Source organism: Anopheles stephensi, chromosome 2 (assembly GCF_013141755.1).
Source record: "Anopheles stephensi strain Indian chromosome 2, UCI_ANSTEP_V1.0, whole genome shotgun sequence".
Taxonomy (NCBI): Eukaryota; Metazoa; Arthropoda; class Insecta; order Diptera; family Culicidae; genus Anopheles; species Anopheles stephensi.
In genome coordinates this window covers 69330268-69356167 of record NC_050202.1, presented here as the reverse complement: position 1 = coordinate 69356167, position 25900 = coordinate 69330268, and the positions used below count along the sequence as shown (strand labels likewise).

General features: G+C 42.5%; 1 protein-coding gene across 7 annotated transcripts; it reads right to left on the bottom strand.

Moving 5' to 3' along the window:
- Positions 1 to 1007: 1007 nt before the first annotated feature.
- Positions 1008 to 25884, bottom strand: LOC118504537 (neuronal acetylcholine receptor subunit alpha-7). Of its 7 annotated transcripts, XM_036039107.1 has the most exons (14): positions 24801 to 25884; positions 21704 to 22418; positions 21474 to 21613; positions 21110 to 21154; positions 19425 to 19469; positions 17576 to 17685; positions 17295 to 17475; positions 16349 to 16424; positions 16055 to 16249; positions 15522 to 15608; positions 10796 to 10905; positions 10179 to 10402; positions 9915 to 10085; positions 1008 to 9822 (listed from the first exon to the last, which is right to left on the bottom strand). In XM_036039107.1, exons 2-14 carry the CDS (start codon positions 21762 to 21764, stop codon positions 9738 to 9740), a joined length of 1530 nt encoding a protein of 509 aa, XP_035895000.1. In that variant the 5' UTR covers positions 21765 to 22418; positions 24801 to 25884; the 3' UTR covers positions 1008 to 9737. The 7 variants fall into 7 exon arrangements, with proteins under 7 accessions (XP_035895000.1, XP_035894994.1, XP_035894996.1 ...); XM_036039101.1 differs by lacking the exon at positions 19425 to 19469; XM_036039103.1 differs by lacking the exons at positions 15522 to 15608; positions 19425 to 19469 and adding an exon at positions 13050 to 13136.
- Positions 25885 to 25900: the final 16 nt, after the last annotated feature.

The window sequence follows — 25900 nt, the reverse complement described above, 5'->3', positions numbered from 1 at the left end:
ATTAAGCTGGCTCTCTCTCTCTCCTTCTCTTGGTACGCAACAAGATTGGCGTTGTACATATCTCTATGAATAAATCATAATGTATGCATCAAAATGAATACAAGCTGAAATTTCATGAATGTGGCTGCTTTGTTTTCTTTACTTTTATTGGCTGTTGATTTGATGACAATAGAGCGAGCGAAGTGAGGCTGGGATATCGGTACAAGAAACTTCGTTATCCCAGAGAACTTTAAGAAAGTTCTAACTATATCGTCATCTACCATGAGATCTGATAGTCGAACCGAGACCTTTGAGTGCGATAGGAACGGATAGGTGATCGCACCTTAGAAGTCTACCAAAAATTGCTACTCTACCTGGGTCCAAAGATCAGCAGATACAACAATGAATAAATTGAGATACGCGTAAGAGTACTGACAACAGTCTGAAAAAACTTCTCCGCTCAAAATAACTGTCCTGACGGACGAAGGTACGAAGAGCTCGTGTCGATGATCTTCGAGAGGAAGTTCCTTATGTGGAAAATGGAAGAACCGTTATAATGATGAGCTCTACTTGCTGTACGATGAACTCGCCATCTCACCAACGAATTAGAATCGCCATACTCTTGTGGTTAATCAAGCATGACTCCAGACTTTAACTAGGCCGATTTTATGGGAAATGTAGACATGGCAGACTCAAGCTGATATGCTCAACGATGCTCAACGCCTATTGACAGGCACTTGGGCTCACATGAGAAGCTTGAAAGGGTCGGACGAGCTGATGATGCCGTAGAAGGATTTACAATGGCGGATGGAGATATCCTGTCGGTCGAGCGAGAGTTAATCGACAGGAGGATGTACTTTTTTGCTCACTTAGAAACATTATTAAAATAATCCAATCAGTTAATAAAAACATAGAAAATGGAATTTAAAAAGAAAAGAAAGAAAAGAAAAGAAATAGAAAATGGAATAATTACATTAAAAGAACAGAACATTTCGAGTTACACAATAAAACCCATCAACACCACGAGCTTCGCATTTTTCGCAATTATTATTTGGATATTTTATTATAAAACGTTAACATGTATATATACAAACACACACACATGCAGACACAAACTTCCATTTTTCTTTTAGTACACACGTACGTGTATGTGTAACAGTTTTTCTTTTTTGAGTTCCGCCATTTCCAAGTATCGTCGGTTTTTACACACATCAAAACTATAAGATCCTTTCCGTGTCCTTACGGCGGCTCTGCAACGATACCAACGATACCGAAAGGATTTTCATACACACGCATCATACGCTTCGATATCGAACCGACCGCGCGCCCCTGGTCTTTCTTAATCCGTCCCCATTTTTTGATCTCTAACAGACGCTTTTTTTTTCGCTTCTCTCCGTGTGTAACACTGGTGTTACATCATGCGATCATCGGTGGAACATAAATTATTGATCCATCCCGTATGTACGTTCGAGTTGCTGTGTTCTTGCTGTGTTTCCGTCCCCAAAACGAAACGTTAAATGTGCTGCTGCTGGTTTTCGGGTTTTGTTTGCTTGCCTAGTTCCCCTTTTTCTCTATTAACAACTCCAGTGAATTCAGAAACAACAAACTATCGCGCACAGCATTATCCCGTCCGCTTCCCGAGCGTAGCAATTCCCGAGCCCGATTTGCTGATGAGAACGAACGAACAGTGTTTTTTGGGGGGGTTTTTTTGTGTGTGTATGTGTGGTTTTCTTTATCTGGTTTTGCTTAAGAATCTTGCCGGAGTTTTCCGCTTTTGGTTGGCATATCTCTTGGATTTGGATATGGGGTAGGGGTTGCCCGTTTTTTACCCACCATATTACTTCGCTTTCGTGCAATCGCTCCTGTTCAACTCTATTTTAACTGGTGTGGTTTGTTTAATTTTACGTTTTGAACCGTAACTATTTATTCTTCCTTTCGTTACGCGCAGGGTTTCTTAAAATTATTTCAGTTTTTTTTTTTTTATTTGGTTTAAATACTCGTCAATATGACGAAACACCGTCTGTTAATTTGACACGCCGATAACAGACTCGCGCCTCTGCACTGCGCCACTCGCGTTTTTCACTTCACCTTTGTTTAGCTGTTATTTCGTAAAAACTTGCGTTTGTTAAAAATATTCTTATTTACAACTTTTTTGTTTTTAGTAATTATTTTGAACTATTAAGGCCCTCAACTTTCAGGCTTATATTTAGTAAAAATTACTCTTTCTTGTTTTTTTTTTGGTTGCATTTTTCTTTTAACGCTTTCTTAATACCCTTTTCCCGTTCTCTCTCTCTCGCGCGCGCTCACTCTCTTCTTCCCTTCCTTGCTGCTTTTAGTTGATGTCATGCAATTTTCATTGAAAACATTTGGCATACATATAGATCTTGTGTGTTGTTTGTGTGTTTTGTTTTGCTTTGTTTTGTTTCTGAACGTTCCACAATTTGCTTGGAAAATAGTCGACGTCTGGATACAGTACGTGGTTTTTGCTGCAGTTCTTTTTCTCACTGGTCGAAATCGGGGGAAAACTTTAACAAATGGCATATCTGCAAGGATGCGGGGAGCAAACGAGGATAGATTTGGTTGGGGATTTGACGAGAGTTCCGGGGGGAAAGAACCATCAAGAGGAGAGTTCTGTACGATACCAAGGATTAGGGAACGTTAATGGGGCATTATGCAGCTCACATGGTCCAGCGTCTCCAGTTAAAACAAAACAAAACACGAAAAACGTTCCAGCACTCCAGAGGTTTGGCCAGGTGCTGTGGATTGGCAAGAATTTATGAAATTCATTTACTTTTTTTTTGTTTACGTGGCGCTCGATACAACCAAGGGACATAACCACCCATTTCACGGTGCAACTGCTGGTGGCCGAGCTCTGTACCGCTGACTCCATTGAACCAACTGCTTGCTTCGAAAGGTTTATACTTTCAAAAAAGGGAATTTCTTGAAGAGAGTAAATAGATTGTTCTGACGAGTACGCCAACGCGATGGGATGGTGTATTGTTGAGTGTCTGTTTGTTGCTATCCTTTCGCTAGTCTAATCGCTTCGGTTGATCACAAATTAACCACCGGGAAGGGAGTTCCGAAACACTGCCCACAGGTCTATTAAAATTCGTCGTCGTAAGTCATCGCGAAAGGATTGTGCTTTGGCAGGACGGACCTCCGCCGATGTCTAACAAATCCTGCCCAATTCCTGTCGGTGGTAATGCTCGTTTAGTTCCCGAGAAACAGTGTGCTTCAATAGTATTTCTCTCCTATTTGTGTGTCTGTGTTTGTGCGTGTGTGTGTGGTTCACCGCTTTTGACAGGCAACGTGCACCAGTTGCTACACCAGTCGCTCTAAGTCTAAGTGCGTCACCTCGTTCGCTCCTCGTAGTTATCCTAAAACGGATACGGACTCCTGAAAAGATGTAATCCAGAGCCTATGCCATCCAGAGCCGGATAGAGTAACACGAAGAACGCAACCGCGTTCGATGCTTGGTTAGCTTTTTGGCTTACATTAGTAAGATCTTCTCCCTCTCTCTCTCTCTCTCCCTCACTCTCACTCTATCTCTCTCTTTCTTCTGCTAGCTTTAAGATATTAAGTTTATACTTCAAGTACAGAGCCCTACTTAGAGTTCCTGTTTCAAAGTGTTTGGTTTCTACTATTCCTGGAAAGTACTCTCTCATCACGATTCGGATGTGCTGCTGTAGTGTGTACTGTTGTGTTAGCCAATTGTTTTGCGTACCATTCGAAAATGAATGTGTGTGGCACTGTCTGTCAGTTGGAGCCTCAATGGAGCCTGCTGTGACTCGATGTCTGCTTGTTCCTCTTGGCGAGTTGGGCAGTTGCACACGGGTGTTGGGTTGGTTGGTGGACCCACCTGGTTGATCTAACGCCACCACGATTGCACGGAATATCCATCAACGAAATTTTGTCTCTCGCTTCACTCTAATAAACTCTTCCCAACGGAAAGTACGCGTGTCGGAAAAGACGTGTAAAACGTTACATAAATATTTGCTTTCTATGTAAAGTTTGCATCTCTCATCGAAATGACCCTTCAATATTTTTCACATATCCTGTTGTGTGTGTGTGTGGGGGGGGAATTTCTTCCTTTCTGCTTTGTCTTTCGACAACCCGGGCACATCGGTACCGGAGATGTGAGGAAAATGTGAGACAAGTAGTAGTAGAAGTTTTTTTTGTTGGTAGTAATACACAATAGATTAGTAGACTTTCGTATAAATATATCTGCAATACAAACAGTAACAGTAGTAGTTTTACATCCCACATAAATTGTCCCAGTTTTTTTTTGTAAGTCCCCTCTAACAGGGCTAGTTTAAAAAATAAACGCCACAATAAAAAATTTAACTCCAAACTGCGGTAAAATTTCGTGCGGTGGACATTCGATGCCACATCGAACTCTCTTGGGTTACGTTTGCGTTTACACTTGACGAGTGTTTTTAAATATTTTGGTTTTTGGTTTCAAACGGGGGCATAGTATTGTTCTTTCACGATTGTTTAATGTGTATGCTGCTGCTGCTGCTGCTCGGTTACATTATTACTTCGCTCGATCGTATGGTTCTTCTGACGCGCGCTCTTCTGACAGTGTTTGCCGGGCCCTCTTAGAACAAGTGTTCTCATTGGCAAAACAGTATGCGATTCCGTGATACAACAACGATACGATGTAGATTGCTTGTGTACATTTGTGATAACAAAATCGCTTACTGTTTTACACACGAAGAAACTTGCTTCAGGACCGGAGAAATGCTGCCCACGGTTTTACGCTCTGCGCAACATGGCGTCCGCGCTGTTCACTACATTAGATGGCAACGCCATTTTCTTATTCGCGCTGGCGGTGTCTGTTTGCAATTATTGCAATATAAGTATGTGTGTACGTTCGACATCACTTCTGAAGTTTCAACGGGAAACATAGAAACAATGGTATCTCTTCCTCTTTGGGACTCTGATGTTTTGTCTAAAGAGCCTTCCATGCTTACTTCCATGCCTGGCTGCTGTGTGTGTAGAGAAGGTCCGGGCTAGTTGAGTTCTGTACCGATCGAAAATAGTAGCCCACAATCTACTGTAAACGTAACACGGCAAACTGATGTAATCAACGCACGATCGGTGCCGTGATTTTTGTTCCGTCTAACAACAGCTGTGTTTCTTCGTGGTGCAGTTGCAAGTGTGCAAGTTTATAACATTGGGTGCGTGTGCGCTTTAACCTTGGCGTTCATGCGGACTAACAGAGCTGCTCTGCACGCTGAACTTAACCTTAATCGCTTCAAACCCCTGTGAGTGTACTCGGTGCCTGATTGAGTAACTGCATATTGCATCCGATATAATATAGGCGGCACATTCCTTGGAAAACGGCGGTAGTTTGCTAAGTCAAAGATAAGGAAGACAATGAAATAAAAGACAACGTAAATTAAACCACCTTCATCAACTGTGCCCCGAATCAATGAGTTCGGTAGCAGCAGTGAAGAGATTTGGCTGTGTTTCGATTTGCGCTTGCCATTGAACACGTGTAACACTAAGTGTGTACGCACGAACCCGCCACTGTTTGCGCATCGCTTGGTTCAAAATCCTTGTGAACGGATGTTGTGTCTTTGCTAGCGATCTCAATTGTCAATTTGATACAAACTAAACCACCATCATCATCGCCCTCATCACCAGATCCACGCCCTCTGCACCATATTTCATAATCACGAGTAACGTAAATTAAATACATAATGACTATATATATGCACCTATATATGTAACTTTGGTTATATACATATATGTATATATATACCTCTATATATGTATAAATGCTTTTTCTTTGCCTGCATGTATAAGTATAGAACTGTACTATAATTCGCTTCGAAATGTTCGAAAGCCTGCACCAGGGGCCTCAGTTACGGCTTCGGGCCTTCCTGTGCTCCCCTATCGGCTGATTACAAATGCTGCCAGTAATATATAATATTCTGTATGGTGCATTTGTGCATTTGCTCGTCCCCGCTTCGTTTACTATTTTTGATTTGCATTACTTTGTTGAGAGAACCAATGCTTGCTGGCTAGTGCGCAGACAGAACACAAAACCTTCAAAAATATAAACCTCGAGAAGTCCTCACTTTCTGTCCTCTGTCGAACCTCGTCAAGGTAGTGTGCAGCGATAGCGATTACCACTGGCACACATACACTCACACACCTTCTGGCAAGATGTCAGATCGCACTAAAGAATAGTGAAAGATGCTCAGTGTACTCGACCGAATAGTATTGCAGTAGCTAAGCTGCATGTGACCGACTAAATGGCTACCGGTACGAAAACAGAAGGATAACACCTATCCTTTCTCGGTAGCTTTAGATTGATCAGCAAGAGCTTACGAGTGCAGGTATAAATCGGATAGCAAATGTCGGACAACGAACGTTGGGATATTCTGCAGGCGGGGCAAATATGCCTCACCCACGGGGTAAAGTGGTGCAAAAATTACCATTACGAAAAATAGTTTTTCTTTTTTTGTTGTTGCAAGGAACATATCAGTAAGAAATCGTACGCGCCATGTACGTCGATAACGATAACGAAGATCTGTCCTTCCTTTACCAAGCGTCTGTTGGCGTGTATCGGTGGCACGAGAATGTTCCTGCTCCTGCTGCTGCTGCTGCTGCTGCTGTAGCTGCTGAACAGACAGTAAGATAGTTTTGATTACGACGCTCACTTATACTGTTGTACCCTAGTGTGCCTGATGTATGCGGTTCGACAAGAATCTAACCGTTCGCCGTCCATCGCTATCGCAAATCATAGGCGCGTTCTACGGTCTGACTTTGAGGAGGTTTAAGAACAGAGCGTCAGTAGCGTGTGTTTGTTAACGCAGTAGCAGTAGTAGTAGTAGTAGTAGTAGTAGCAGTAATAGTAATAGTAGTAGTGTAGTGGCACTAAGAATAGTAGTTACTGTAGTTCGAATAGTTGTCAGCCAGTAGTTGCAGCTAGCGGTAGTAGCTCGCTAGTAGTATATTAGTAATTGCAGTTACTGCAGAAGCAGCGATGAAACTATTGCCAGCGGATGACGTACGTACGTAGGTACGTAGAAATAGATTCTCTAAGGTGGTACCAACAGCAAGAAAACATAAACGTTTCCAAAAACTGACGCGCACAACTAAGCAAACTGCGTTTTACGACATTATACTAAAAAAAATCTCTATCATCTCAACAGACAGACACATATACACACACACACACATCGAGGCTACCGTGCGCGCACTTTGTCTCCATAATTTGCTATGTTGTTTAACAATCGTAAGTGACACGATGCTATGTCTATATATATAATATATTAGTGACGATACCGCGTCAAACAATAAAGAACCCGAGCAGTCGGTGGCAACTCGCAGTAAATATAAACGTGTATAATAGAGCATAATCTGGCCTAGAGGAGAGTTACTCGGTGCATTTGTAGCGCCATTGCTTTGTTTGCGTGCGTTTACGTGCCGGTCGGTTTACTTCCATTTTGTAAGAAGTTTTCGAATCAGAAGCACACGTGTTTCGCTTTCGTTTCATTTGTTTCGCCATATTGCGTTTGGTGGAGCCTCGTGGTGGTCGCCACATCTTTCTAAACATTACGTCGTTAGCTGAAACCTATAGCTAAGCTGCACATGGATTTCTCGCTTCCGTCGGATTATCTTACTTGGCTCTACGGAATAACGTTCACGCGTAACATGCTCTAGTGAATGAGTGAGGAAGTGTGTGTGTGTGTGTGGGGGTTTTGTATGTGTGCCCGATACGTTTGCTATGCTAGTTCCAGCACACACACACACACACCCATACACACACAGCCAAATCCTTCGTACGAATCCTTGCCGTTTCTAACGTATGCTCTTTCGCTTTCTTCTTCTCTGCTTGTCTAGTTATGTATATATATATTTCTCCTATCTGTGTATCCCTTTCATATATTTCATATATCATAATTATTTGTTGCACCTATTCGATTTGCTTCTTCTAATAAGAGGGTCGTGATTTTCATAGAGTTTCGTTTTGCACCGTGTGTGTAAAGAGCAATTTATAAGTTATTCGAGCCTAATATACCATTTTCTCTCACCCTCACGCATATATTAAACATATACGTGTTCTTTTTTAATCTTTTAGCTACTTAAATTAATGCTTCTCTCCCACACGCACATAGGCGCACGCGCGAGCGCGCATTTTCACGCATACACGATGATGCGGTCAGCCCAGCTGCTTATCATGGTAAGTATTGATTTTGTTTCTTCTGTTTCTGGGTTTTTTGTTTGTTTGTTTAAAACACAATTAAAATAATTTACCATTACACACCATCTACATATAGATGAGTAGTAGTCTTCAATATAAAAGTACTTCAATCAAGTCGTTCGATTTATACCTGCAGTACACTTAGTATACCTATAGTTCCAAAAATACAACACTACAGTATCAAACGTTGCCATTCATTCAGTATCAAATCAAGATGCTTGATTAAATATACTTATTCTTCGACTCGTTTCCCCCTTTTGTTTTTGTTCTTCTCCCCGTTCTGCTCTTGAACATTCCGCGTTTCCCCCTCGTTTTCGTCTTTATCTCTTTGATTTTGTTTTTGGCTTCTGTCCACTTGCTGTAGCGGGCGTTTTTTTTCCCCCCAATGCTATTCTCCCGCCTAGTGTCTCCTATTGGTTTTTTGTCCCTGTTGTTCCGTTACGCGCACGTTTTTGGTGGTATATTGTTTTCACGTGTGTTCGTGCCATCTTCTTGATTGCAGTCGTTTTGCAGTTCGCACACACCGGCGACCACTATAATAGCCCTCGAAGATTTGTATGTGTATATAGGTGGTTTCATCAATGGGAACCATTTTGTTTGGTTGTTTCATTCACTCTATGCACGTGTCTTCGTTTGTGCTGCAATTGTATTACTATCCTGCCTGCCCGTTGGCGTTATGTGGCAGCAGCAATAGGTTGGTAGGGTACGCTTGTACCCTCCATCTTTTGTGGCATAAAACAACGCGTACACGGTTGTTGGTTGACACTTTTCGTTTTGGTTGCTTTTATCGTCATGTTTCACGTTACTCGTCCACTTTGCAATCTCTATCATATTGCGCATAGGTTTGTTTGACTGTGTGGTGCACACAAATAACGGATTTTTGTTTTGTCGTTAAACAAAAGTAACTTAAACGGTCGTACCATACTTCGAACCGAAACCAGTGATTCAATTCCTTCCTTTCGCTACAATTCCGGCTGCTCCCTTCTGGATGGATGTGTGTTGAAAATGAAAGCAATGGTAAACGCAATCGTGTCCACCGCGTGTCCTGGCTGTCGTCCATTTCACTCCCGTCGATCGTGCGCGCACACCCTTTCCAGCACGGGTGTGCATCGGCTCTCGATGGAGGAAGATGGAGGTGGCATCCGTGGCGAAAATGGCTGAATGGTGTATATTTCGTGCATGTGTACGAGAAATTCGGCAGTTCGGCGTCATTTGGTAGTAGTAGTAGTGTTTGGATTCGAGTTTTAAAATTTCGCTTCCACGCCTATCGGTTTGCTGTAGCTAGGAAATCACTCGGCTCTGCACTGTTGCAACTATTTTTCATACGGCGCGCTACTTAGCTATAAAATATATATATATGTATATATTTATATTTTATACGTCTGTACTGTGTGCGTATAATATGTACTGGTTGTTTGGTTTGGTTTTTGTTTTTTTGTTTGGTTGCCCGTTTCCGGCAATGCGTAATGTAACCACGAAACACCGAACAGTGGCAGCAGAGGTCCGGCGTTAGCCATCATTTCCGCGTGTTCTGTCTTTATTATTGCACTATTATATGAGGAGCCGATAGAAGCACAGTGACTGTCGCTATTACTGTGAATAATGTAAATACGAAAAGGCAAAATCTAGAAGAAATCCCGAACCAATAAAGGGAAAGAGATTCAACCGTGTTAGTAAAACAGATGTATAACCCTTCCGATTAAAGTAAATCTCTCACCTGTCAACAACCATCGCCGCGAACTTCCAGTCACTGATCAATTCTGCTTCCTCGTCTGCCTTCTTCATCCGGTTGGTGATGAACTGCAATTCCTTTAGGATGTGATGCAAATCCTTGTGCGTGCAGCCGGAGCTGGCATTCTGCTCTTCGACCGTTGTAAGACGCGTAAAGCTAATGGTGGCATCAAGATTTAAAAAAAAATAGACGCATTAAACTATGCGTTGTTGGTGCATAGGGGTTCGGCAACGGTCAGCCTCTACTTACACCGAGCCCCCTATTGCGGTAGTGGAGCCGGAAATGCCGGTGCAAGGATGCCGGAAATCGTCATCGATATCGAGCACGTTCGCGAGCAACGATTTCGACGAACGTTCCTTCAGTTCCAGCTCTTTCATACGATTGCTCAGGATAATCGTTTTGCGTGTGATCTTTCTACCCGGCCGTCCCATTCGCAGTATCCACGGTAGCCATTGCAGGAAAACGGATTTAATCTAGAAAGGAAGAGCGAAAACATGAGTTAAACTTTCTCCCGTTCAGCGTTTATACAGGCACGGGTATTTTTCACTAGGGTCGCAAAACCTAACTACTTTCTGCGAACAGAGGAGTTAGTAAGGGTTAAGCTCCAAAGTGTCTGTCTTCACACTTCGCCCTCCAAAGAGAGGGCAGAGCTTCAAAATGAATTTACAACTTAAGATTGAGGACAGACTTAAATGTTCAGAGAAGTGTTACTCCAATGTAAAACTAGTTAAGCTGTAAAACTAGTTAAGAGCTTCATATTACATGCACAACTTCAAACTGAGGACAGTGAGGACAGAAGGATTTTTTGGTTAGGCCTCAGTGTTGTTCTCGAGCGCACTTCCCACCACCTTATTGCAACTACTTACCCATGGAGGCATCTCGTGGATATCTGCCGTTCGGTGATGGTAGTTTAGTACGACAACCGTAAGCACCACCGATGACGCTACCATAAACATGATACAGTTGAAGTATGTTCCTGTGAAAATCACATTAATAGATTGGGAAAGTAGTACATCGTTAGTAAACCGTACAGGAAAATGTCACAAATATTTAGGGTAATAAAGTTTTAACAGACGAAAAAACAAAACTATACAACCATTCAACAAAAAAGCCCATCTAACACACCTTCACGACACCAAAAAATGCACTAAATGAAATCGAAGAAACTGAAACAAACGGATCGACAAACATGCTGGAAACATGCAAAACTAGCAATGGAACTATGCATAGTTCAGAAGTGTGTCGTTGATAGAGAGAGAGAGAGAGAGAGAAATAGCGAGAACATGCAGTAATTCTGTAATGATGCCGTTGAATGGTAGTAGTGTGACATATCTTCACCGCAACTTCAGAATTTTATCAAAATCGTATGTTTTACACTTCCAACAGCCGGATAAGCTAATCAAATCAAATATTGCAACCAAATTGAGGATTCACACACACTTATTACAGTGTTACGGAGGTGTCTGGAGGGGTTCTCCACACAGACACACTGCATTAGTTCGGTTCTCTCAACAGGCGACCATACGTTATGCTAGTAATCACAGTCTTGTGTTTTCATCATTAGCGGGACACGAACGAGGCTCATGGTTGATGAATATTGCGATTAGCGTTTTGTGCAACAATTTCTGAGCTATCGATGCAGAAATCCTTGTTCTTTGTAGGTAAACCAAAATTGAGGTTTCAATCCCAACCGTTCGCTTCATGCACTTTGTTTTGCTACAGGACCTACACGACAAAGGCCAATCATAAATAGAATCATAGTCGCAAAAAAGGGAAAACAAACTGAACAAACAGAAGTGAAGCATGTTCTCAAATCCTACTACACTTTACTCAAAAACCTAACAGCATTCAACCTAAACTGTTTCGAGTAATGGACAGAGGAGTAGTTTGTAGAAGCTAGTAAACATTTTCACCAGGACCGAACACAACACCGCGAAACGAAAGGAAACCAACCATGTTTTGCAAAGCTTAGCAGTGAGTAATGTGGGAATAAAGGGAAATCGATATTGAACAAGATCTTAACAATGCATGTTTAAACATATTCACAAAAGATGGTGCATGTGGTAACCGTTAACATAGAAAGAGAGAGACAGGAACATCATCGTCTTGTAAAACTTTCAACACGTTTCCAAAAAGGGAAAACAGACATATTGTTTGCCGGAAAACCGCCAACTTGCAAACAACACCAGGTGGCACACCAACACAAGTGCAAAAACGGCTGACAAAAACTTGCGAGCACAAAACGGAAACAGGTGCAACATCGTTCCAAAAAAACACGCATTCGCAACAACAAAGAAAAGACCCATAACTGCTGTTTCAATCGGTTCTCGTGTAACACGCGCGAAAACAGAAGTGATTTATGCTCGCGCTCATAATCGATCGAACTACACGGAACCATTGGGCCAATGGAGTTTTCGGGGGGGGGGGCCATTGGGATAAAACTGTGCGATTGCCGCCCCTCGGCTTACTCGGAAGATAAGAACGGAAAGCAGGACACAAAACCAAACAAAACCAAATACGCTAATATGAAGGCAAACTGCAACTGAACTGGAACTGGTGTGAAATATGCAAATATGGAAAAGCAGATAAACAAACCATGCAAGCAACTCGTGGTACACAGCTTATTCTTCTTCCACCCACCAGCAGGGGGTGTGGAAAACTCTTATGGGGACGAAAATGAAGGAACGTTATGCGGGGAGGATCGATAGGGAGTTGCAAGATAGGATAGCAGTGGTGGAGCGGTTCGGGTAGTTAGTAGTTCATAGTTTATAATCGGGTTTACAGTTTTCCTCGATTGCTACTTAACGCAACGCGTTCGCAATGCCAGTTTTTGAATTTTTCGTTTTGATTGTTAACTTAACCTCAACACTACAGAGTTTACGGATTAGAGTTATGCGTTTAAACGTTTGTTGATGTTGACGGATTTACGTAGTTTAAGTCGAACTGCATTTACTTGCATTTGCCGGTTAGCTGTGAATGAAACGAATCATTCGTTTTTAAAATACGCTTGTTCTGTTAAAATGCAATGTTATTGGATCACGGGTTTACATTTGAACACTTTTGATTTTGATTTGGGTTTTTGGCAAATAGTTTGGTAACTACTATCGTGTTAGGCTATACCTAGCAAAGGGACTGCTTCGCTCGTTTTCGTAATAACATGTCCCACTAATAATGAAAACACAGTTTGAGATACCAGTATAGTAAGTCCTGTAAAAAATAACAAGAAAAACATCATCAAAATTCATTAACACCGTCGTGCGTTACTTCGTGCAGCAAAGCTACCGAACTACACTTCCCGCGTATTGGTACAGTTTTGTGTGTGTGTGGTTTTTCGCGATATAATCACATCAAACTTGATGAGGGCACACGCACACCCGGGACGCACAGCACATCTCATACACGTTGCTTCAAGACGGTAAAAATATAATCTAAAGGCTCTGTATTTCTTTTACAGATTAGTCTGAGAAATTTCTTAGATGAGGTTCGATGCAGTAAGGATAACATAATATAAAGACGGCAACGGACAGGGGAGGATACCCGGCGGTAGAGGCGACAATGGCGTTGATCTTCATACGACAGGATTGGGGTTCAAATCCTATCCGGATCGTCTTCCCGTTGTGAGGACTGATGATTAATCCCACTACGTGGAATCAAGCCAGAAATGGCAGGCATGATCTAAGAGGTCTTCAGAAATAATCTTCTGTAAAAACCCACAACATTTTTCCTCTCCTCTCCTACGAAGCAGAAGCTTGCCAAAGGATCGAGCGAGCAGCACTCGGGTTAGAGATAAACGAGGCCAAAACCAAAATGATGGTGGCACCAACAGCGGCCCTGCCAACAAACACCACTTTACGGAGGAGTGATGTACACATAGGTGACCGCACTTCTGAAGTCGTCCAAAACTACACCTATCTGGGGTCATAGGTCAGACCCAACAACAATATTGATGTTGAGTTACGCGCAAAGGTGCTGTCTGCCAACCGGTCATACTACACCCTGAGGAAACTTCTCCGCTCTAAATACTTAATTGTATAGAATATTTATAGTCCCAGTATTCAAAACTGATCCAACCCTCCCAGCCACGTTCGAGAAGAAGATGCTCAGAAGGATTTTTGGCCCCGTATGTGTGTAAGGATAATGGAGGAGCCTCTAACGAGCTTTACGTACGATGATCTCACCATCGTGCACCGAATGAATCACAAGGCTCCGGTGGGCCGGTCATGTCATGAGAATGACACCCAGCCCGTAAAGTTCTTTTAGGCCGCCCAAACGGATAGAGGAGGCGTGGTAGGCCCAAACTGAGATGGAGTGATGGCGTCGATGCGTCCACCAGAACCGGGCCGGGATAATCGATTGGCAGACAAAGGCACTGTAACTGTGAGCGGTTTCAAAGCTAAAGTCAAGAACCATTTTTAAGCGAGCCGTAAACACAGCTGCACACGAATTCTCCATTGCAAAATGTCATTTGAAAAGGAAAGAAAAGTGATGAAAGCGATCTATCAGCGGTGTACTACATAATAAAGTACGAACGGAAAGAAGCAAATTTTGGTCCTACGTGTGGTTTTGTATGATTGTTTTAAATTATCTAGCGAATCCAGTTAAGAAACAAAAACCATTGAGTACATTCTATCGGTGCAAGCAGGCACCGTATTTAACAACATTCAATTCAGCAGGATGTTAACATGTTGTTTGTAGGTTTAAATCAATGTAAAAAAAACACATAAATGTTTTTTTTGTTCTAACTGAAACAAAACAGAAACATAAAAAAGGGGTTAACCTCATTACGACAAACTTAACAGACAAAGTCTTAATAGATGAGATCAAGATGCACATAGAATAAAATGATCTGCTCAGAGCAAAAGGACAACCAAGAGACTACAAGGGAGTTTCTAATTCATGCAGTTAATTACTCAATTTTGTTTTGCTAGCAATTCACAATTCGCGATATCAAACAGATAAACGTCCGATAAAACATAAATCAAATGCAAAATACGTAAAAACACGAATACAGCGCGATAGGGAGAAAGGGTAAAACGTAGAAAACCATTCTAACCCGCCCACTGCAAGAAGCCTGCAGGAAGAAGTATTGAAAATTGCAATAGAGACAGAAAACATGCTTCAGACCAAGCCAAAGAAGTTCAAATGACATTAAGGAAATGTTTGAGCTTGTTTGAGGAAATGTTTAAGTTGTCATCAGTTTTTTTAATTATACCAAACTAGAAGTGGAGATGAGAAAAGATATTTTCCTCTTCAATGCTTCATGCTTCATAGAAAATGATCCATTAAATGTAGGAAAGGATGGACTCTTCGGAATCCTATCGATTGTCCTTTTTTCTTCTCCCTCCGAACAGAAATCTGCGCTCAAAGGGAATTGCTTCAGCTTCGGCGGACAGCAAACACAATCAACTGGCGATCGAAAAACCGATATCAAACGAAACGACAAAGCCAAGCATTCACAATCACACGCACACACACAATTACACAGTTATCGGGACAACAGCTAAAATCATTCATCGAAAAAGTTTGGAGATTGAAAAAAGTAAAGACAAAAACTAAACCATCATAAAACTCCTAACATTTGGTTCATCTAACCTAGTAACGGAATTGCATCGGATACTTGAGGTAACGTCTCCGCAACTAAATTAAGGAATACAGTGAGCGATAGCAGTATAGTTACACCTGAAATGAAAGGTAAGCCGTTTAGTTTTACATGACCCGGCAACGTCCGTCGTCCAAAGCCGAAGGACGGGGTGGATGAGATATACTACAATAGTACAGCTATCGATGTCGCATACGACAGCGAAGCTTTCAACCCCACAATCGTCGCGCTTTAGTTCCAACATGTGATTAAAGGAGGCGATTTTGGGTTTAAATACGTGTGTACACAAAACTATGATTTTTGTTTGTTTGTTCAGTATGGTAAAATTACTTCAATCATACACTTGGATGACTCGAACGAACTCATTCTACGGAGTAAATGAATGAGGTTGCAACACACTAGCGCTGATCGTCGATAATGTTTCTCGTCGATGAAATACTGGCGTTTTTGTTGGCGCAGAAGAAGTTCGTTTTTTTTTTGTTTTGTAATTAAAAAGATGGTTCGTTTCCCCGGGGGGTGTACTTACCTAGGGTCAACTTTTCACCCGAATCCGGTGGAAGCGTAAATCCGAGCAGGGCCATCGAAGAAATTAAGACGCATGGAACTATCAAATTGAAGAAGTAGTAAAGTGTCCGCCGGCGTATCTGTATGGTGAACGTTATGTCCACGTACGGCTCCGGGCAACACTGATATGTTATTGTATTTTTCTTTCCGGGCATTCCTGACAGAATGGAAGAGAAATGCAACGTGTTGATTGTTTGAGAATGGAGGGTAAAGTACACGCTAAATGCAAAACATCGCGATCTAGCTATTTCCATACCTATGAGATACCATTCGCCGTTCGTGATGAAATCAGAAAGGTCTCCTCCATCGTCCGAGTTGAGTACGAGATCCAACTGTGAGGAAGAATATTTTGTTATAGTTATCGATCTTTTTTAATCGTCCAAATTGGCTAAAAACTTTAGATAGTGCAGTTGGATGATTATCGATGCTATTATAAATGTACTAATGCCTAAAGAAAGCCCTCCATTCTAAACACCTATCACGACGGAGAAAGCTACCAACTTCTGCAGTAAGGTTGAAAGTCCTGTAGCTATTGGGCAGCCGATCAGACTTGCGAGGCTCTTGGGCGCTGACCATGTCATGAGAATGGCCCCAGACGACCCAACGCTTAAACAGTATTCTTGTGAAGTATTCTTAAGTATTTTTAGTAATAAGTATTCTTAAGCTGTCCTTATGGCTACAGCAGGAGTGATTTGTCCAAATTTTGGGCGGCCCTGCTGTCTTCACACTGCAGGACAGGGGCTCAAATCCCATCTCGGCCGTTCCACCATAGTGAGGACTGACTATCCAACTACGCAGCATCAATAAGTCTAGTTATCCAGATTTTTCTTACATTTATTTATAGAGGCTTTGGGTCTTTGAGACCTCATTCGCCTCTTGCAAGCTAGAAATGGCAGGCATGACCTTCAAAGGCCGTTGGGCCGATAAAAAAGCAGATAGTATCGCCAGCCAGGATATTGGTATTGGCCAAAGATACTCAGAAAGCTCCACCCTAATTAAATCTATGCTACAATTTCATCAATTTCATAATGAAGAAAGTATAAATTGTGTTAAAACAGCTTTGGTCTGTTTATCAACTCCAACCTTCAATCAATCCCAATCGATAACTGTAACTTGAGCACTGTCTATTTCGTGTGCAACTTCCTTATCTATAACTGTTTTCTATGTATTTTAAAGATGATTTCATTGTAAAAATTAATTACCTGATTTCCATCGTAAGTCCAGCTGCCGAACTTCATCTCACAGTGCTGATCATCAAACGGAAACCACGTGATGTCGATTTTGCACGTGCTCTTAAAAATACCGGGAGGAACATATAAACAGCTTCCATTGTTTTTCACAACTATGTTTGTATGATATGTTCCGTCGAATCCTTCATCAGCACTGTAATTGGTGGACGAAGCAACAAAAAAAGGAAATTGCAATTAATTCGCGTCTCTTCAAAACCCTGCACATGTTCCCTGCACTTGAGCGCTAGGCTTACCTGTTGTACATCAGCACGTCCGGTTTCCAGAGCTTGTTCGGGGTAATTCTCAAATCCCTCACACCACCGTATTCGGAATCGTTCCAGCGCAAGTTGTAATCGTTCCATTCCTATAAATGTAGTGCCAAAATTGAATCAGTACGTTTTTTGGCGCTGCACACCAATCTTGCACAGGGGCACGTGCCATCGACCGGCGGTGAGAGAGTCATCCCGTATGAGATTGTTTGTGTAGCTATATTGATGTTCTACGTATGATATGAAGCCATTGCGATAACCATATTTATGAACATTTACGAGTAGCAGCAGCAGCAGCAGCATAGTAGCAGCATTTCATGGTAGGGATTGTTGCATGCTTGTTGCGCCCAAAATGGCGACGACGACCACAATCAATAACGTTTAGCGTGCGGGAATTTGGCAATAGAGGGAACAGCCATTCGTTCAACACAAGCAGTGTAGCCTGAGGGCTAATAAAATGCACAATCAATTTGATCTAATGGCTATCGGGTTCTACAATGCATTCGAGTAAAATATTTGAAACGAGAAGCGGAATAAATCTAACTACTGGAATGGACAACAAAAAAAAGCCCGGCAAAACCAAAACATTCACATTAGAGCTGGAAAAATAAGTCATGCAAAAAAAGTTCAACCGTTCAAGTTTGTTTCAGTTGAATATTACGCAGGCAGTTTTATTACGATTGTAGCAACACTTTAGTTTAGGCAAATTTGTTTGCTTTAGTTGACATTTCTCAGCTACGTCATGGTTGTTATTATTGGGCGAATGTTTAGAATTTGAATTAATGGTTGTTATTTAATCGTTATTTATTGCCTCAATTCTAAAAGATTTAATATTTATTTTTCATCCACAATGTCAATTGATAACATTTTCTAAATTTCTTATGAACCTGAAGCTTTACAGACCTAGGAGTGTTCAGCCACCTACACGGTGGCAAAGTTTCTCTTCCGAGATTAAGCTTTTCGTGATGCAAAATCTAAATGAACTGGGAACATAGTATTCCCGGGAGCTGAATACTGATGTAGAAAAGATTAGGAAATTCCTGCGCTAAGTAAGTAAATTGACGGCATCGGTTAACTTAGCAGAATAACGCTTCTCGTCTGGAAGCTTTCAATAAAACTACATAAAGCTAAGGGTTGCCATATTTTTTTCTGTATTCTATACCAGATTTGCATAAGATAACTTTAGGTTTTAATGAATTAAAGACGATTGATGTAACAGATAGATCAACAGATAAACAGGTAAGCTAAAAATATGTCAGACCCAAATATTCCATATCAGACATGGCAACCCTACCCAGAACCATTAGGGACAAAAAAATGTTCGTACTTGAACCATCGAAACATTGATACATAAACAGTTAGATAGTAAATTTTTCATCCGTAATAATAGTTCCGAATTTCTGTTAGAAGTTCAACGCTAGTAGGATGTGTGAGAATTGTCTGTCTGTACATGTTTTTCAACCAGTTACAGCTAACCCGGCTAGCTATAGTAGATAGTTAGTAATCAATCGTATCCAGGCTCTAGAAAGGGAAGATAGAAGGTTGCAGCTATGCAGTACCTAAGAAGCGGTTTTTGTTGTGTTTTGAAGTTCATACAACTTATGGAGCCAACAAGGTATGTACGCGCTCAATAATCGGTAGGTAAATAAGTTGTTCCAAAGAAAAAAGAAAAGAAAACTCAATGCATCCAACAGCATCCTAAGCATCAAGAGGTCTATATGTAATGTGGGTGTGGGTTAGAGTTAGAGTAGGGGGGGCTTTGGTGAGCAGTTTATGTTATTCGTTTGGTTCGTTTAGTGGCATGCAAACTTTACCGTGAAGACGTGTAACTTACCAACGACAGCCATATGTTCGTTATTAAAAGTTGATTCTTCTCGTCCTACAATCATCAATTTGCAGAAATGAAAGGATTAAATCAAAAGAAATAAATCTATTGCGTAAGAAAACTGATAAACCGCCAGGTGCCAAGTCAATCACGGGGAAGGAAAACTGAAAACCAAATCAAAACGAGTGATCATAAAACCGGGAAGGAAAGAAAATATTTGGAAAAAAGAGGAAGAAAAAACAGCGCCGCAAAGCGAGAACGTGCGCTGTTAGGCATTCGCGAATGGTTAGCACATTTGATTTTCTTATGCTGATGTGACGTGTGGTAGATATAAGGAAATAAAGTAAAAAAGGGGGAAACCCCCGGAAGTAATGGGAGCACACACGCAGAAAATAAAAGGAAAAATTCCTAATAATTATTAGCTAACGGACGGCTAAACAACCAGACGAGAAATGAGTGGTAAATAAATATTTGCCTGACCAAAGAAAAATTAAAACTCCACACAGACATTTGAATTCGATGGAATATTTTAGTAAACATGCATATCAATACTATTTAGTTTTGTAATGTAAATCGAACCAATGAAGAAAAAAACAGCGGAAAAAACATCTTTTTGCTTTTGCTTTTGTTTTTGTTAAAGGGAAACTCAATTACGAAAAATGTATGTATGTTACAAACGATAATGCTATAAGTTATGACATGTACCCATTTAAAAGCGACATAAACAGATGCCATAATCTAGGCGTATCGGTTTGAATTACTTTGAGACGATGTTAGTTAGCTTAGCGTTAGATTCAGTTCAGTTTGGTTGCATTTTGTTTAGGGACGAGCTTTAATTTTGGATGTTTATTTAATTTGCAGCCTTCTATTTGCTACGCATACGTTGTTTAGTTTTTAGCTTTAGCGCACATTCGGCACATTTTGTTTAAGGTTTTCGACCGTATTTTATCACTTAGCGCGGACCATTCTCCTGGTGGAGTTTAGGCGCATCTACATTTTGCTTGTGTTTAAGTTGTTTTTATGAATGTTTTAGTTTAAATATATAAATATATAGATCCACATAATCACAATTAGTACACAGCGAGTGAAAGGTCCAGAAAGACACGACAATGATTTCATAGCAAAATGCATTTGGGGGGGGTAGCATGACTTCTTGTTTTTGCTCGCATTTCGTAGCGGGTTAAGGATAAAACCACCACACACCCCCTTTGTGGTGTTGGTTTGGATCGAGTTTGAAAAGATGACTTCATCCGTAGGGATGAATGTGTTGTTTGGTTGTTTGTTTTGCTGGTGACAATATTTACTGGTACTTGTTCTGTTTCGCAGTAGAAGTGATTCATAGCACGTGTTCAAGAGGATAGATCGATAGATGGGCACGCTGAGGAGCATGTCAGTTTTTTGAAGAAGAAATTGAGTAGATAGAACCAGAGACAGTACGAGAGAGAGAGAGAGAGAGAGAGAGAAAGAGCTAAGTAGGAAAGCTGTTGACTTCCGTACCACAAGAAGTCATCTTTTCAAACGGCCGCGATCGGTCTCTAGTGAGGTAGCGTAACTGTTCATAAATATATAGGCTTCATCATCCCGGTACAAAAAGTGTGTTCCTTATCCGTTAAAACATCCTGAGCACAGAAGACTTTGTTTTGAGCTGAGTAAGAGGAGAACGTGTCGCTGCGCGTCGGGTACATGCCACTTACCAGATTCAACCAAGCGTTGGTAGTAAGTATCTGATTTTTTTCGTCCTAGAATAGTTTCAATAGGGTAACACTTGATTATAAGGCACACATTCTACATTCGCACTCAGTGGCACTCAGCGCCCTTGGTGAATGGAAGTATGATCCATTCGAAACCAAAACCAAAACCAAAAAGAAACTCAGGCGCATCTCCGGCACACTCGGGAGAGCGGACGGCAGAAGTAAAAAAACCCGGTGTACGGAGAAAATCGAACCCAAAAAACAAACGCAAAATCGAAAACTAAATTGAAACTAGAAAACAAAACAAAAATCGGAAAATCCGAAAGGTTGCAATCAACCAACACCATCGGAACCTGTTAATACTCACAACATCGATTATTTGCTGCAGCGTCAGCCCGAACTTTACTTCCAGCGGGTCGGACTCGTTGGCGACCGGGCGTTCAAGCGTGTTGTACGTTGCCAACAGATTGTTCAACAGTCGTTTTTCGTGCGGTCCTTGAAGACTATCTGTTTATGCGGGATTGGGGAATGGTAAGGAAAGCCGAAATGGTAATCCAACAACACAGGACACAATCGCTCCATATCCCGATGCCTTACCCTTAATGTAGATGACCAGCAGACACAAAACGATGAGATACAAATCCATAACAAAATACATCGTTGAACGCAACGCCACTCGAAACTGTTCGCCACACTAAGCGATTACACATTTCACGCGCTTTTAATCAACTTCATCGGAAGCGGAACAACAGGAAGGTAGGACGACCGGCCGGTGCTCGAAGAGGGTTGGTTCGATCGTTCGTATCCTGATGAGGTGATTTATTGCGCCGAGATGCATCCACCATTCACGGTTCTGGCTCAATTCCTTGCGTGTCCGTGTAGTATCAAAAGCGCATCAAGCTTCAAGCCGGGTTTCGGGGCATCACCATTTGACGGGGGGAGCGTTCTTCTGGCGGCTCAGGCGCGGAAGGATAATTGGAAGAGCGCTTTCAATTCCACCGCTGGTACGATAAATGCAATTTGCCAATTCCAATGTTGCACGTGCATGGCAGTACTATGTGAGTGGGCGTCGCTGGACCGTTTTTCTTGCTGGCTGGTTCGTGATGTAAAAATGGGTTCACCAGTGTGTTCGTACCCTGACCCGAAACAGTGCAGACATGGGCGCGAGCAGTAAGCGCATTAATACGAATTGCTTTGACAGTTGGCTTAGCCTAATTTCCATCTGCGCTGCAGGTGACTAGATTTGTTGCGTTACTGTAGCTACACAACACATTCTCGGTCCGTCTTTCGGCCGTTGGTTCTATTGCTTCTGCTGCAACGAAAGGGAAGCACATATAATTAATTAAAGTCCCTTGGTTGTTTCATTATTTACTTCATCTAAAACTACTTTCTACAAAACAATTCTTGAGAACGGAAAGAGGGTTAAGAGAAAACTCATCATCAAAGTCCCAACACTCACGACGGCCTATAAGCAAGCAGACACGTGCGGTACAATACATCACAGCTTTTGAAACTAATCTAACTCGCAACTTTATGAAATATGAATGCAAAAGATGATATCCCTTTTTCAAACTTCGATTTAATGGGCACTAAATTGCTGCCCTCCCGCTTCTCGTTTACGGTGGTTATGCATATTTTATCAACGCTCAAAATGTATGCCATTCGAGATGACTTCTTGCACCACTTTGCGCTGCTGTAACACAGCATCGCTGGCCGTATTCTTTATGCATGTCGTCACACCGTGTTACACACACCGTACATTGTGTGTTCCTATTTCTCACGCTAGGAACAACCAAACCGCACTCGCGCGCGCATCCAAGAAGATCCTTCCTTCCTTGAACACACACACACACACGCCTGGCTTTCGAACGGTGTCCCAGTTTTGAAAATTTCATTCATTCATTCATTCACTCGCCCTAACCTTATCCACCCAACAAATGCCAACAGCACCGACCGTCTTCCGACATCTACTAGTTAGCTAGGAGCAATTTTTCCCGAGAGCATGTGATTTACAAGGCTCCTATTGCACATTCCGTTTACTGGAAGAGCGGAGAAAATGGGATATTTTATATCCTTCTGCAACACAACACACACACACACACGCGCGCCCGACCACACACTATGGACAGTATTCGCACACGGCACTGAAGTTGTACGACGAAAAACTTTGTCTTTAGAGGCCCCTTTTTGGGGGCTGCTGTTGCTGCTGGTGGTCTAACCACACCACCGCGAACCAGAAGAAGATCCCGCAGTGTGTGTGTGTGTGTGTGTGTGTGTGTGTTTGCTATTCCTAATCGATCGGAGCAGCAAGCAAGTTCGCTCTGTTCGATTTTGCCTGATGGAGGTCCTCCGTGTTGCTATTGCTACACAGCACACCACGGGCCTGCTTCGATCTCCGCACGCGTGGTCCCATCGTCCTCCACGTGCGCTCCACTTCGCATGGCCAACTTTCACTGATTCACTGCGAGAGAACAAAGAGTTGACTGAGAGAGAGAGAGAGATGGGATCGGTATCGGAGAAGAACCACCATTCACGGCGGGATAAAGAGAGCTTTTGAAGTTTTGCCATTTTGGTGAACACGGCTTCACAAGGATTTCACGTTTATGGACATGGTGGTGGGTACATCCTTCAGGCAGGCACACCACCGACCGACCCGTCCTTGCACTCGCGTCTTGCCCCACGCACAATCTCACAAACGCGCGCGCACGCACACACACACACACAGTTTGGACACCTGGCGCACAAATCATTGTCCTTGAGCTTTGTAACTGGGTTAACCTGGACCGACGATGTACTTCCAAACTGGACACTACTGTGCGCGGGGGGGGGGGGGGGGTGATTATTTGATGAAGCCTTGATGGGAAACTAAGTAGTAAGCCTACTCTGAGTAGGAGTAATTCATCCCAATCAACACGCTTGAAATGACCAATGACCACCACTACCACCAAGTGCACACTTCTACAATGAACTTGAAAAACCATTGAAAAGGTCAAAAACCACACAAAAATGGGAAATGTGGTATTGGTGAAAATGGTGCGAGAATTCTTGGACTCCACACGAAATCGATATGTAGCCTTGCTTGTAGTGGCGGCGGTACACTACAAAACCACTTTCGACGTTCCATTTGGCAGGTGGCCAAAGAAAGCTAGCCAGCAGGACTCCACGCCAGAGTCAGACAGACACGAGTCCTCCACAAGTAAAGGGTGCAACGTACGCGGCGCAGCTGTCGATTTGCGCTACTGGAAGCTGGTGCTATCCATATCACCACCTGCCTCGAAAGGGTCATGTCCTACTAATACTAATACTACCGCTGCTGATCCGTCTTCCACTACTAATGGCACTATCTGCTCGCCATTGGCACGCACGGACGACGACCGACCGACCGATACTTTGAAACACTGTTTCGAATGGCCAAAGCTTTCCTCAAACTGATGATTGCCCTGTTACCGTTCGTCAGCGCGCGCGCACGACATACATCTAGATGTGTATCAACAGTGTAGCTAGCTTTTTGCAATAACAAAAAAAAGGCAAAAAAGTAGTATGAACAAAGTACATAGATTTTTAACCAAAACTGTTACACTAATCTACGTGCACGGTCTTTTTTTTTCTGTGAGAAAATTTTCCTCATCAATTTTTCCCCCGTGCAAAAGTGAAGAGCGAAAAATGAAAGCTTGCTAACACAACACACACGTACACGCTTTTGCTGGATACGCTTCCTTGTTGCTGCTGCTGCTCCGGGATGTCCTTGTGCAGAAAACAAAAATTGGCAGCAAACGAGCAGCACCAACAATTTTTACTTGCAGATGCACCGAAGCGGCGAGGATGTGGGTAAAGCTTTCTCGTTGTCCGGTCGCTGGAACGTGCCACGATCGCACGACCGTGTTGCTAATTTTCTTTGGCACTCCGATGGAAAACAATTTTCACACACAACCTTCATCTGGTTCCACAGCTGAACCTTCCAGCGCTTGTTGCATCCGACGCACGAGTTTGCTTCCGTGGTAGGGTTGATGAAAATGCTGGATTCACCCTTCACGGGGCGCGATGGAACCGAACTTTTGCTGCGAAGTACAGTCGGCCATGCACTGCACACACACACACATTCACACACGCACGCACGCACGTATGAAGGTCGGGAAGGAAAAAAAACGCACCACCGTCGCCACACCAGTCCCCAACAACGCGCACAGGAATCTCAAATGCTGGAGGGCTTCTTTTATCAGGTGAAAAGCAAAATCCCGACAGGAAGCGACAGCGGAACAGCGGGCGCTGCACAATTATTCCTCGTTTATTTTGCTGGTTGTGGGGTGCTGCTGATACTACTCGATGCGTACACGGACACACAGCAGTCTCATATTTTCTGCCCTGTTTCCTTTTTTTTTTTGTTCCTGCCCAAGTGGGGTGCCCGACGGTGCACAACGGCCTAACGGTTTGACTGCCTTTTCTGCACTTGTCAGTTGGCCGAACGATTCCTTCCATTGAAGGCAAACGCTTTGCGCTTTCCGAGGTGTGCGGCGTACGGCCCATGCGCATCCGCAGCGTTCACCGGGGACAGCTTTCGCCATTGAACCATCGTGAACTTTCGAGGGGCGAAAAACTTACATTGTCGGCGCTAAGGTCAACGGTTGCAAGCGAAAGCTTTCATCCACGTGTCTCGCGCGATTTCGTTTTAAAATTTACGTTTGAGTTGGCGATTATGCATCTACTAACGTGCATGTTAAATACTTATAATATAAATATTTCGTTAATCTCCATCTACTTCCACCAGATTCAGACTACAGTATTATAACCTTAACT